Below are 13,398 nucleotides of genomic sequence, written 5' to 3'. Positions count from 1 at the left end.
TGCCAGGTATTGGTTGAACAGCCAGAGAGAGAGGTTAGACCACTCGGAACCCCACAGGTAGAGAGTGAGATAGAGGAAAGGAAGGAACCAAGTTGGACCTGGAAGGGTCGATCAGAGAGGAACGAGGTCTGCCAGGCCAGGGCCTGATCAGTGATACCCAGGTCATCACAGAGACGATTGAGAAGGATGGCATTGTTGACCATGTCAAAGGCAGAAGAGAGATTGAGTAAGATGAGGACAGAGGGAAGGTTAGAATCAAGGTTATAGAGCGGGTCTTCACAGATGTTCAGGAGAGCAGTTTCCGTGCTTCTGGCTGCTCTGAAGCCAGACTGATGGTCATGGAGACAACCAACAGATTCAGTGTGAAGATTAAGCTGGGAGATGGCCAGCATTCCAGGAGTTTTCCCAGGAAAGGAGTAATGGAGATCGGGCGATAGTTAGCCGGGCAGGAGGGGGCGGCTGAGGGTTTCTTGAGAACAGGGTGCACAAGAGAGTGCTTCAGGGGGGAAGGGAAGGTTCCAGTGGCAAAGGAGTGGTTACAGAAGTCAGCCAGGGCAGGAACGAGGGTGTCAATGTGGTCCTTGATGGTTTTGGAAGAACAGGGAAGAACCTGTTTTGACAAGACTTTCATAGATCGGGCTTGTCTAGAAACCTCATCAGCAGAGAACAGAGGAAAGGAAGAGAAAGAGGGAGGAGATGTGGCCAGAGGGGGTGGAGGGGCGGAGGTAGAGGAGAGAGCAGAGGGAGGATGAGGAGACGACGAGAGGGTGGACAGGATGTCCTGGGTTTTAGTGATGAAATGAGAAGCCAGGGCCTCGCAGAGGGCCTGGGAGGGGACAGAAGAGGTAGAGACTGCAGCAGGATTGGCCAGTTCCTTGCAGATTTTAAAGAGTTTGGCCGAGTTGTTAGATGCTGCAGAGACGAGAGCTTGCATGTGGTCTCTCTTCTTAGTGCGGACAGAGAGCCCATATTGCCTTTGGAGCAGGCGGCAGGCCAGTTCGTCAAAGGATGTGCAGGAAGCTAGCCATTTCCTCTCAGCCACCCTGGACTTGCATTTAAGGTTGACGAGGTCAAAGTCATACCAGGAGTTGCACTTGGCTTTGGGTTTCAAGCAGATCCTCATGACAGGGGCAAGAACAATAAAGAGTATCAGAGATAGAAAAGTGGAGCATGGAAAGGGCTGTTTCAGGATGTGAGCTAGCCAGAGGAGGAGGAGGGGGAGAGCAAGTGGCAGCGAAAGCCTCTACTGCCACATGCCTCATTGGTCGGATTACAGAGACGGTAGGTGGCAGTGCTGGAGTTGGCTTGGCCTGAGGGGTAGAGAGAGAGAGATGGGAGGAAAGGAGAAAGTGATCACTCCAGGAGAGAGGAGTGGTGAGGGGGATATAGAGGGGGAGGTCCGAGGAGATCATAACATCCAGAGTGTGCCCTGCAGAGTGAGTCGGGCCAGAGGGGAGAATAGAAAGAGAGAGAGTTGCAGATGTCGTGAAAGAGTCCAGAGGAGGGGCAGGAAGCATCCAGGTGAATGTTCAAGTCTCCAAGAAGGAGAAGTTGAGTGATCGAGGCCAGGAGGGAGGAGGAGAGGTCCTCCTACTCAGAGAGGAAGGAGGTGATCTGACCAGGTGGCCAATAGATAGTAGCCACAGTAAGAGAGTGGCCAGGAGAGAGAGAGAGAGAGAGAGCCTGCAGACAAGGCATTCGAAAGAGGAGTAGGCCTGCATAGGAATGACAGAGTCAGGAATCCCCTCCGGTTCTTCTTCTTTCTGCCTCACAAAGCCATGCTAAATAAATGATCTGCTTTAAGGCTTTCTTTAATGCCCAAAGAGCATGTGAAGGACAAGGAGCAGAATTCCTCCAAAACATAATCTCACTCTACCAACCAATGCAAAGATCGTAAGAACCACATTCTTTTAGAAAGCACAAGACTTTGCAGAGAAAGACATCACCCTAAAGGACCAACTGAAATTCAGAAAGTCTAAAAACCTGTCTCTTCAATGATTAACAGAACAAATGTTTAACTTTCACCGATCAAGCAGTGAAAAAGGCACTTTTCAATAGTATGACTTTCATTTGCAGGCACAAATTAAGGGAACCCAATACTGGTCCCCGACCTGCATAGAACATATTGAGCTGCACTCCACAAATGAAACCTACTAGAAGACATCTCATTACATCAAGGCACTGCCCAAACTCTTAATAAAACACGTTCCAAGTCTCCCAGAATATGAGAACCACAACACAGGACATATTCACGCACCCACCACTAAAGCCATACACCTTTCACCATTACACAATTTACAGCAGGATCAATAATTTGAAAGCCCTATGTAAATTCAAAGAACACTCCCCACCTTTTGACTAACGTGCAATTTCACTCCAGCTTACTCACCGCACACAAACACAAACTAGTCACTTGCACATGGCTTTAAAGAAAAAAGAGAGATCGTCACCCCAGACTTCAAACATCACAAATGTACACCTCTAACTACAACTGACATATTCAGCCCCCGGTTAACACATGCCCACTCTAGGTCAGGGGCACCACTCTGGACACAAAGCCTTCGATGCATCCTACACTTCACACCGGAAAAGCTTACAAGCATGTAGAGCGGGCAACCTCTGATCTGCATCCTCAACACAAAGCACTGCATTCTTGCTTTTCCCTCTCCCCACAACAAACCAAACCCACCCACTCTTCCATACCTGCCAGAGCGCCTGGAGACCATGCAACTGGTAGTGATACAAATCCTAATATTGTGTCTTTCTTCCCTCTTCTGATCCACAGAGACTCATTGAGGTCACACTGGAGCGATATGGGCAGATCGACTGCCTTGTGAACAATGCCGGCTGGCGTAAGTACTGCCTATAAAATATACATAAGAAGTGGCGTTATGGTAATCCTTGCTTGAGAAAGATGTTTAAAATTCAGTGGAAAAACGTTACTTAAAGGGATGCAATGGTTAACCCTCTGTTAAAGAAACCTTACAAATTCAGTAAGAAGTTCATTGAAATGAGATTATGATTACAACGCAAAAAAGAAAATCGCAAAAATTCACCAGTTATGGTTATCAAAGCAGCCATAACTTGCACCCGACCAGGCACTGCTCATGACACGCTTGAAAATAATTCTTATGCTACTTCGCTTTTGTCTCTTAAAAATAAACCTAGGCAAAAGAGTTCTTGGGCCCTGTAGTATATCCATAGCTGTTTCTTTCCTTATGCCTTGTGGGAACTGTGGTCATGTGTATACCTTCTGTGATTTGTGTATGTAATGTTTTGAACATTGCATAGTGGGGGTGAGTTATGGTTGCTTTGCTAATCATAACTTGCTAATAGAATTGACTTTTAGCTATTGTATTGCAACAATGACATACCTTTAACTAAAGTTAAACTCAGACATCCACAGATCCCAATATTGTCATGGTGTGCAAAGGCCATGGCTAGTCTACGCAGGAACACTCAGTGCCCATGAGCTATGACCTGTTGCCATGACCAGTGGATACTGCCCCTAGGCCACATAGCCACTGAGCCGGGGGCATGGCCTTCGGCAATCTTAGTGTAGGATCCGTGGGTCTGTGTCCAAGGTTCGGTTGCCTGAGGCCCATGCATCGAGATTGGAGTCTAACGATCACATACCATAAAGCCATGTTTCTTCACCTATCCCATATCATATTTCGTATTTCCGAACCCTTCCCCCTTCCTTGCATAGGAACATACTCTGCATATCTACTAAAGCCATTTTTCTTATCCTTTTTGAACATGGGGCTCGTAAATGTTCTGTTGAATCTGCAGACTTTATTTCAAATAACATTGTACAGACAGCCAGATTCCACCGATCTGCAGAACCTCATAATCCTCCTACGGGTTGTAGTATGTCCCACAGTGTTATTATATGCCCCATACCATTATTACAAAGCTTGGAATCTGCTAACCAATGCATGTGTTTCATGGACCAAGATGACTTGTCTCTACACAATGGGCCTCATTCTGGGTTTGGAGCTAACCATGGAATAATTAGCTCCATGGTTGCCTCCGAAACCGTCCCAAATCCGGCATGGTGAATGGAGTAATTACCGGTCCATTCCAGGGTTGGAGGGACCGGTAATTCCCCATTCACCTTTTGCCCTTCCCCATTCCCATTTCTGCCCCATAGGACTCAATGGGAATGGGGAAGGAGGTAATTACGGCACCGTAAATTACGGTACCGTAATTACCTCCGAAGTACCTTTGCGGGTCCCGTACTTTACTCCTGCTAAAAGCAGGAGGTAAGGAAGGACCCGCATAGGTAGCTCGGAATACGGAGGTAAGGGATTACCGGCATCGGCACCCTTACCAGTGCCGGTAATTCCTTACCTCCATCCTCGGAATGACCCCCAATCTTTCTTTAACCTTTCAATTTCTGCATTAGGGCCATCCAAAACCGTGCATCAGTCTGTGAATTTGAATCAACCAATCAAACACAGCATTTGGTTCAGAAGATTAGGAATAGGTTCCAAAATATTGCAACATTTTCTGGCCCATTTAGGCAGTGTATTGGGGTTCCTTTTAACCAGCTCACTGTGTCCCAGCTCCCTAGTCGTGGATTGTCACATGAAGCATGCCCATGCAGATAATACAAGGAAGTTCCCTGAAGCTGTCATGGAAACCTATGCAACAGAAACATGTTTTGTTTAACAATGGTGTTAATAAGATTCATTTAGAGGGAAGCTCTGCACAAACTGCTTGGATCAGTACATTACCAGGCTTATCCCAATCGGAGCATGTATTGCCAAAAGAAGCACTGTATAACACCACATCAGCAGAAAAACATATGTATGCATAAGCAAATTCATATGTCGTGTTGAACGTAATTTGGCTGAGTACTGCGCTCCCCAACCTAGTATTTCGTAATCAATCTAATTATGTTGTATAGCTGTAACTGAATTTCTGCCTGTTCATTAGATCACAAGCAACCCACTAAGCAGAAGTTGTGCAAAAAACTGCCAACTTAAGTATTGCTTGTCTGGCGCCAATTTTCATGGCCATCCCTTTATCAGGACTGTAATGATTGGTCGATATGTTGGGTCAATTGTGGTGAATTTCTTGCGGACAATAAAGAAGGACATTTCTTCTGAGGCCAACATTTCTATGGTGCTGACAAATGGACAGCGCAATCTGAATAATTTTGTTGAATCTGAATGTGTGCAGCTGAATTTGGTTCAATCCTGTATCACCCTGATGATGGTGTTCTTCTAACACTCAACCAAGCAGTAGTGTTCCCATCTGTGTTGCCCCTACTGAGCCTATCCCTTTAATGGATGCCTCCATTTATGTTGTGCAGTGTTATTCTGATGCTCGCTGCTTTAACACTATGGGCGTCTTTTACAGTTTGGCAGTATTACTGAAGATCCCTCATAGTATTCAGTCTGAAATTTGGGAACAATCTTCCCGCAACCCTGAAAATAAAATATACTCTCAAGAGGTTCAAAGGAACATCTGGCTCCATGAGCTGAAGATCTAACTCAGATAGGCCCACATACATTAACAAAATAAACTTGCCTCTCCCCATACCTGACCCTGCCATACTTATATTTAATGATTAGCACTTCCACCCCACGGCCTCTCTGAACCATTGCCTGCAAACCTAGAATGTGCCTGCCTTTGGCCAGAGGAAATTTATCTGACTTGTCCCTCCATCTTCCTTTTCATGTTTGTTGTGATATGAATAACCTGCAAGCAACAGCATTTCTGTAACCAATCGTGCCTTAGCAAAAGCATCAACCACACTGTGTAACCCAACTGTCAGCTCATCTTTCTGATACCGCCTGTAACTAACCAAATTACTTCATCCCTTACTTCCTATTCCTTGTATATAGGTCACATCTTTGTATTGAACTCAATGTCCTTTTTTGTTTTTACCAGGTGCTTTGAAGTGTCACTCCTGCAAGTTAGTGCATTATAAAACTCATAAATAAATAACGTTGAGGAAACATAAAGGAGGATGCTGGAAGCTGTCTGGAGTTGTTTAACCGAAGTTGTGAGGAGGGGGTTCAGGGAGTTGTGAGTAGGGTGGTGGAAAGAACATCATAGAAGACATTGGCAACAGGTGAGAGTAGAGAGCTGCAAGGTGTTGTGAGCAGGAGAGCTAGGTGGAGGTCTGTTGGAATGTCAGTTGGAAGGCGGGGAGAATTACAATTAGGGAGGTGGTAGGAAGTCAAGAGAAATAAATCTTAGTGATTGGAGATGGAACCAAGGAGGTACAAGAGGAGGAACAAGAGAGTGCAGAATAGAATAGAAAGAGGCTCAGCTAGGAGCAAGACCATTGCAAATAATCAAGGAGGAAAACCAGCTCAGGCTTTCAGGGAACAGAGATTGGACCCCGGGACATGCTTCTCATTCCCTGTGGGAATGTCTGTAGTTTTGCCTCACCTTAATGAGTCCCAGGTTCAGTCCCCTGCGAAGCCTACCATGCAGGTGCATGAGGGCCTGGGACAGACCTCCTGAAACATTGGTGATGAGGAGAAGATGAACAGAATGGAAAGAACCATGAGTGACTGTAAACTTATTACTCTTAGTGAAGGGAGACTTGATAAAGATTTACTTAACTAAGAACTATTGAGCCCAAATACAAGCCATCCTATTGTCAGTGGACCTTGTTTCATGTTGCTTATCATCATTCATTTGACCCTAGTTAAATCATATTTTATCAATATCTCGCCATGCCTGCCTGTTCTTGATTCTACTTGGCTTTGTGGCAATGAACGCAAACATTCCTCAACTGAATTTGAATGTTATGATATGATATGGCATTTATAATGCACCTATACACAAGTGTTTAAGGCGCAAAGAGGCAAGGGAGGGGGAACAGAGGGAAGACGGAGACAACGATCTTACTAGGCCAGGTGACATTGTGATCGTGCAAGTGGAGGGGAGGGAGAAAGGGAAAGTGCGGGGGAAGGGAAGACTCCAGTGGCGAAGGAGTGGTTGCAGAAGTCTGCCAAAGCAGGAGCCATGGTGTCAATGTGGTCCTTGATGGTTTTAGAGGAACAGGGGAGAACCTGTTTTGAAGAGACTTTCATAGATTGGACTTGTCTAGAAACCTTGTCTGGGGAGAACAGGGGAAAGGCATTGAAGGGGGGAGGAGGGGTGGCCACAAAAGGGCCAGAGGAGGAGCGGGAGTAGAGATAGGAGGAGGAGTGGAAGAGAGAGGATAGGATGTCCTGAGTTTTACAGATGAAAGGAGAAGCCAGGGCCGTGCAGAGGGCTTGGGAGGGGACAGGAGAGGTAGAGACTGCAGCAGGATTGGCCAGCTCCTTGCAGAGTTCGGCCGAGTTGTTGGATTCTGCAGAGATGCGGGCTTGGATGAGGGCTCTCTTCTTGGTGCCGACAGAGAACCGGTATTGCCTTTGGAGCAGGCGGCAGGCCAGTTTGTCAAAGGATGTACAGGAAGCACACCATTTCCTCTCAGCCACCCTGCACTTGCGTTTAAGGGTAACGAGGTGTGAGTCGTACCAGGAGTTGCACTTGGCTTTGGGCTACAAGCGGATCCGCATGACAGGGGCAAGATCATCAAAAGTATCAGATATAGCAGAGTGGAGCATAGAAAGGGCTCTGTCAGGGTGTGAGTCAACCGAAGGAGGACGGGGGTGAGAAAGTGGCGTTGAAAGCCTCAACTGACATGCACTTCATAGGTCGACTAACCGAGAAGGTAGGTGGCAGTGCTGGAGTTGGCTTGGCCTGAGGGCTGGAGAGAGTGAGCTGGGAGGAAAGGAGAAAGTGATCACTCCAGGAGAGAGGAGTGGTCAGAGGGACAGAAAGGGGAAGGTCTGTAGAGATCAGAACATCCAGAGTGTGCCCTGCAGACTGAGTCGGGCCAGTGGGGAGGATAGAGGGTGAGAGAGGGTTGCAGAGGTTGCAAAAGAATCCAGTGGAAGGACAGGAAGCATCAAGGTGGATGTTAAAGTCTCCAAGAAGGAGGAGTTGAGTGGACGAGACCAGGAGGGAAGAGGAGAGGTCCTCCCACTCAGAGAGGAAGGAGGTGAGCTGAACAGGTGGCAGCTAAATGGTAGCCACAGTAAGGGAATGTCTAGGAGAGAGAGAGAGTCTGCAGATAAGGCATTCGAAAGAGGAGTAGTCCTGCATAGGAATGACAGAGGCAGGAATCCACTCAGGGAAGGTCAGGGCTACACCCCCTCTGGAATGACTCAATGCAACTCTTGAGATACTTTCTATATGTTTGCATCTCACCTCACTTGATAGCACTTTCCAAAACATTCAAAAAGTGCAGGGAGGGCAACCGCTCCAAAGTAAATAAAAATGATTTTATTATGCTCACTTTTATGTAAGACACCACTGGAGCATGACTACCTTCTCCCTAGTCTTTTTGCACGAAAAGAACACCATTAACAGTATGACCCTCCACAGGGGATGGCAGTGGTATCCAATGGCGGACCAACCTTTTAAAGGGTAGATCTGGCTCCAAAAGTCCAATACAAAAACCAAGTGAAGCAACTAAGGGGAGCCAATCACATCCCCACACCTACAGGAGTTGACCCTCATAGAAATCCCAACCACAAGGGAAAGGCCACAAGGCTATATAAGCTCAGAATCCTAGTAATGCTCTGTCAGAGCTGGCGATGTTTGTTTGAACAAAGTTGGAGAGCAAGGCATGCATTTGGCCGAAGAGTGGAAGCAAGAGGTAGATTGAGGTAACGGGTAGATAAGTCTGCAGCAGGTTGGTTGGAGAGCTCAGGATTGTAATTTGAGATTTCTCAGGTCAGATTATCTAAACATTGCCCTAATGCAAAAAATGGAGTAAATCAACTTGGAACCAATTTTGATGCTTGCAAATTGGGCATGGACCAAACAGGTTTTGCCTCAATCCATATTATGTTAAAAAGTTTTTGCTCAGCAAACATTAAGCAGACTGTTGTTTTAGCTACGTCTGTTGTGTAACATAAAATAGAAACATATTAAACACATTTTGTTTTATATTACACAGCAGAAATGGAACAAAAACAGTCAGATTCATTTTTGCCAAAGTTCAATTGTTTAGGTAATACGGATTGGAACAAAATTGGTTTGCTACTTTCTGTATTACCTAAGTAGCAAAATTAGTGATAAATGCATTTGCTCAATTGTTAGCGCTGGTGCAATTGTTGATAATGTAGCCCTAAAAGAAGGTTGGTTGGAGACATTGGGAAGAGGTTGGGTTTGAAACATCAGTAGGAGGTCGGCTTGAGAGACCATGTAGAGGAAGGTTTAGAAACATCAGGAGGAAGTTGGCTTAAGAGTCCAGGAGAAGGTTGCTTGGAAACATGAGGCTGGCTTTGACTACCAGGAGGAGGCTGGGGGAGAACCTCGGGAGAAAGTACAAGATACTATTGAGGCTATAGCTACCAGGATTAGGAAGTTGCAAGAGAGAACACTTGGCCCAGTGTATGGGGCTAGAGGTGTGTCACTGAGCTGAAAGGGTCAAACCCATGTTGGAGGAGGAACAGGCATATGGTGTGGTATTCATATGAAGTGTGATGGTACAGGATTTGAGAGGTTTTATTGCTTGAGAGGACAAATAATCCAACCCCAATTTATTGTGAGACAGGTTGAAAGACATGTTGTTTGTATTGCTGGTCAATTGCTTCTTTAAAATGCTATTTGTCAATGTTTTGTAAATATTTTGTTCCTGCTTTGTCCATATATCATAATCTTGGAAAATTGTTTGGCTTCACTTCAATCATTCAGTAACAGTGGTTTCAAATCTGACAGCTGTAAGTCGTTAAAATACATTTCCTTTAAGAAACTGTGCCTCTGCTGCCTGCCAATGCGCACTTCACTATTGCTTCTGCTAATTGCTTGCTCTTGTTTCTCTTCAGATCCTCCAGAGCAGACCATTGATGACACAAGTGCAGAGGACTTCCGCAACCTTTTGAACCTGAACCTCATTGGCTACTTCCTGGCTGCCAAAGTATGCAAGTATATTTTTGCAGAGCACAAGTCTTTTGGTAGAATAGCTGCAATGTGAGGAGAGTGATGAGGAGGTTTGTCTGTGAGCATGTTACAGTGGCTGCCACCTTGTAATGGATTTATCTACTAATTTGCATGAGCAAGTTGGCAGAGAACTTGGCAGGATGGTTTCTCTCGGCCTAGTGTTGCGGGGTGCGAGACACTAACCCACAGCAAGGCATGATGGATTCCTGCAAGCTTTCCTTTGCTAACCTAGTGGAAGCGATGTCTGAGCAGTGCAGGCCAACTCTTCGAAGGAAAACAGCGAGGTTCCAGATAAAACATAACACAAATTACATTCAATAAGGCACATAAGATGTTATGAATAACGCTACTTTTTCTTTTGTGAAGACAAGTGAAATGTTATGCAGGTTACAGGTCAGTAAACTATTTGGAAAGAGTCTTTCCATGTTTCAAGGTTGTCACCTTATCAGTTAGGGTAACCATCGATCTCAGAAGTTTTTCTGGTCCATTGTGGGTTTTGCTGTATTTGCCTGACTGGAGTTAGATCCTCAACCAAATTCTAATTGGCTGAGCAGGATACTTGTCTCAATGTTGCAGTACACCCCCATTGTTAACTATAAGCCCAAAGTTAAAGATAGGGCACAATCCTGATTGGCAGTCAGGCCAACAATATTTGTGACCGCTGGCTCTGTATGAAAACTTTCTAACTTTGCAAAGTCTGAGGTAATTTGTGGCAGCACGGTCTCCATTTAGGCAGTAATTGTTCAAATGGGCACTAGAAGCTTCTGCAGGCAATCGGGTCACTGAAGACAAACTGGAGAGGGTGCAACCCATATAAAATGACAACCTGCTGAAGCTAGGCTATGGGGCATCTATGCTGTTTGCCACTGGCATAGTTCCAGTACCTGGAAGATATAGTCAGTGGCCAGTAGTTTCGCTAATTTAATGAACAGTGGTCATGTATAGTGCAAAATATGCCATTTTGGTCTCCTCTTGTCGCATGGTTTTGATAAAAAAGGTGAATGATAGAGCATGTTAGTGGAAGGAGGGAGAGAGGCGGGTACAAATCCTGATATGTTGATAGGTGGAGGCCGGAAAAACCTGTTTTCTGTGTGGGGTATGGTTCGAAATGATTCTTGGTGAGGAAACTTTAGGTGTAAGTACATTTAGAGGGGTGCCTCGGGTGCTGGTAAAGTGGTTGTCGCACTGCCATCGATGGTCTGTCAAAAGGGTGGGTGGTCTGAAATAGATCACGTGCATGTTTAGTGAAAAAGTCAAAGTGGTTCATATTTATGTAGTGTAAGATGTGCCTGGCTCCACTGGAGTTACTGTGAGGTGGAGAGGGGTACTACCAGGAGATCAGCTGCTGTGTTTGTGTGTGTTTGTGTGAAGTGAGGATATCAATCAAGCCAAGGGGTCCTGCCTTTGTATTACATCTTAGAACAATACTTCACTCTCAAGTAGGATCAGGAGTTGGGTAAGTAGAAAACACACTACTTTATGTATAGTAGTTACAAGAATACAGTTACTCTCCAGTTTAGTTGTATCAAAGATGAGACACGCGCCATCCTTAGGCATCACACCTCAGCTTCAAATGACAGCAATGGAATCATGCATGCATCACACACATCCAACATTCTCTGACCCATCACTCATCCACATTTGCCAGCATTCTACTACCCTGCATGAAGGACCAATGAGATAACACAACACTGACTGATCCACAAATAGAACTTAAGCCCATACACCACACACCTCCCTTCCTACTTTAATATACTTCAAATACTCAGGAGCAGAAAAGCAACCCTCACATTTATAAGAGAGAGATCCTCAAAGATCACAGAAAACACTAGATAAGTGTTGTAAGGGAGACATAGTATCACAAGTATGACACTGACACAAGAGTTACAAGTTGCAAAACTGTGATAATTAGCAGAATTGGCATCAAACATTAATATGTACTTCAGAATGCACTAACCTGGCTCTGAGGCAGCAGTTCGAAGAAATGGAGAATCCTCCTAGTCACCCTATTCTTCCTTAATGCAGAATAGCCTGGGAGGGATAGGGTTCCCAGGAAAACTCTCTGGGGAAGAAAACCCTGGAGTCCTTGTTCTTGCTGGTTCTAAGCCCTTCTGTATGCTGGATTAAGTAGGTGGGCATCTTGGGGTAGTTACTACGGGCCTTTGTCTCAAAGGCACTGCAATACACAAAAGGGGAGAGTTAACAGAGGTTCTTTCACTGGGAACTAAGGAAAATGTCTGAGCAGAGAACGTATGAGTTACCCTTCGTAATGCTATGCTTGAATGAAAGGCAGATGTCACTGACACGTTAGTGTATCCGTCCAGGAAGGAAGAGCGGTCAGGAAGGCTTTCAGCCTGTAGTTCTGAGCAGGCTGTAGGTAAAAGGGGAGAAGGTAAGTGAATGGCAGAGTAAAGGGAGGAGGAAGGAACATCGACATGAAACCTACCGGGACGTGTTCTCTGTGGGTGTGCGGTATGCTCTGCTGGCGTGTGAGTGAAGGGGAGACTGCTGACCCCTGTGTGTGAAAGAAAGGTTGAAGAGCAATGCAGGAAAGAATGCTGTGTTAAAATGGGGCTAAACACTATGAGAGCATAGGGAATGCTTGTAGTGTTGCAAATACTTTGTGGCGCCATGTTGGAGGAACTCCAGCAGACAGAGCCAATCTGTTTCCATCTGTCCCACACGGACCATCTGCGTCTATGAGTCATGACAAAAACCTTTATTATCTTTTTGGGATTTGGAGAAACTCCTACTCGGCCCTATAGCTAAGATGGGAGTAGTCCCCTACCATCAAATAATAAAGAAAATACAGTCCTAGTCAGGTTATGTTAAATCAAAATGACCTATACCAACAAACCTAATGCCTGCCCTATCTCTTATACAAAAAGTGTGTAAAGGGGAATATGTATGCAAAGGAAAGTCAGTGTCATACTATAAAGAATCAATGTTGCTGAGTCAGCTCTCCTTCCCACGTTGGACAGCACGGATTAAGGTGCTGTCAGACGCCTGCCCCCCTGGCGCTTGTGGAACACATGGATGGCTTGCTGCCATTAGAGTACTCCATCACGTTTTCTTCCGTGCTCACGGTGCTGGTCTAGTTGTTTCTGTCTCTCTTTGTTTTCTTACTTAGCCACGCCTCTCTCTTACAACGTTGCATTGCAACCCTTTCACTTTCGCCTTTGGGTCTACACGCTCTTTTCCTCTCGCAATTCCTTGTGTCGCTTTCTGTATCTAAGCCCTTCTTGCTGTGATCCTTCTCTCGTCCTTTCGGACGGTTTGTATTTCTACTTTGCTTTTTCTTTCCGTCTCGGTTTCCACGCTGCGGTAGCTCCGTACCTCGGCTTTAACTTGCTGCCAAAGCGCAGCTTTCCTTTTTTTCACAGGTGCCATCCCGTTTCCTTTCCTTTGCCTCTTCCCTACCTTCAACTGACT

General features: G+C 45.6%; 1 protein-coding gene across 3 annotated transcripts in view; it reads left to right on the top strand.

Moving 5' to 3' along the window:
- The window catches only part of HSD17B14 (hydroxysteroid 17-beta dehydrogenase 14), a 228,854-nt gene that overhangs the window by 91,762 nt on the left and 123,694 nt on the right, over positions 1 to 13,398 (top strand). For all 3 annotated transcript variants that reach the window (XM_069637075.1, XM_069637065.1, XM_069637058.1), the window contains 2 exons: positions 2,786 to 2,852; positions 9,852 to 9,943. In XM_069637075.1, the coding sequence (XP_069493176.1) occupies positions 2,786 to 2,852; positions 9,852 to 9,943 (159 nt within the window). The remainder of the gene's footprint in view (positions 1 to 2,785; positions 2,853 to 9,851; positions 9,944 to 13,398) is intronic.

Source organism: Ambystoma mexicanum, chromosome 1q (assembly GCF_040938575.1).
Source record: "Ambystoma mexicanum isolate Mex_15411 chromosome 1q, UKY_AmexF1_1, whole genome shotgun sequence".
Taxonomy (NCBI): domain Eukaryota; kingdom Metazoa; phylum Chordata; class Amphibia; order Caudata; family Ambystomatidae; genus Ambystoma; species Ambystoma mexicanum.
This window is presented reverse-complemented; position numbering and strand designations above follow the sequence as displayed.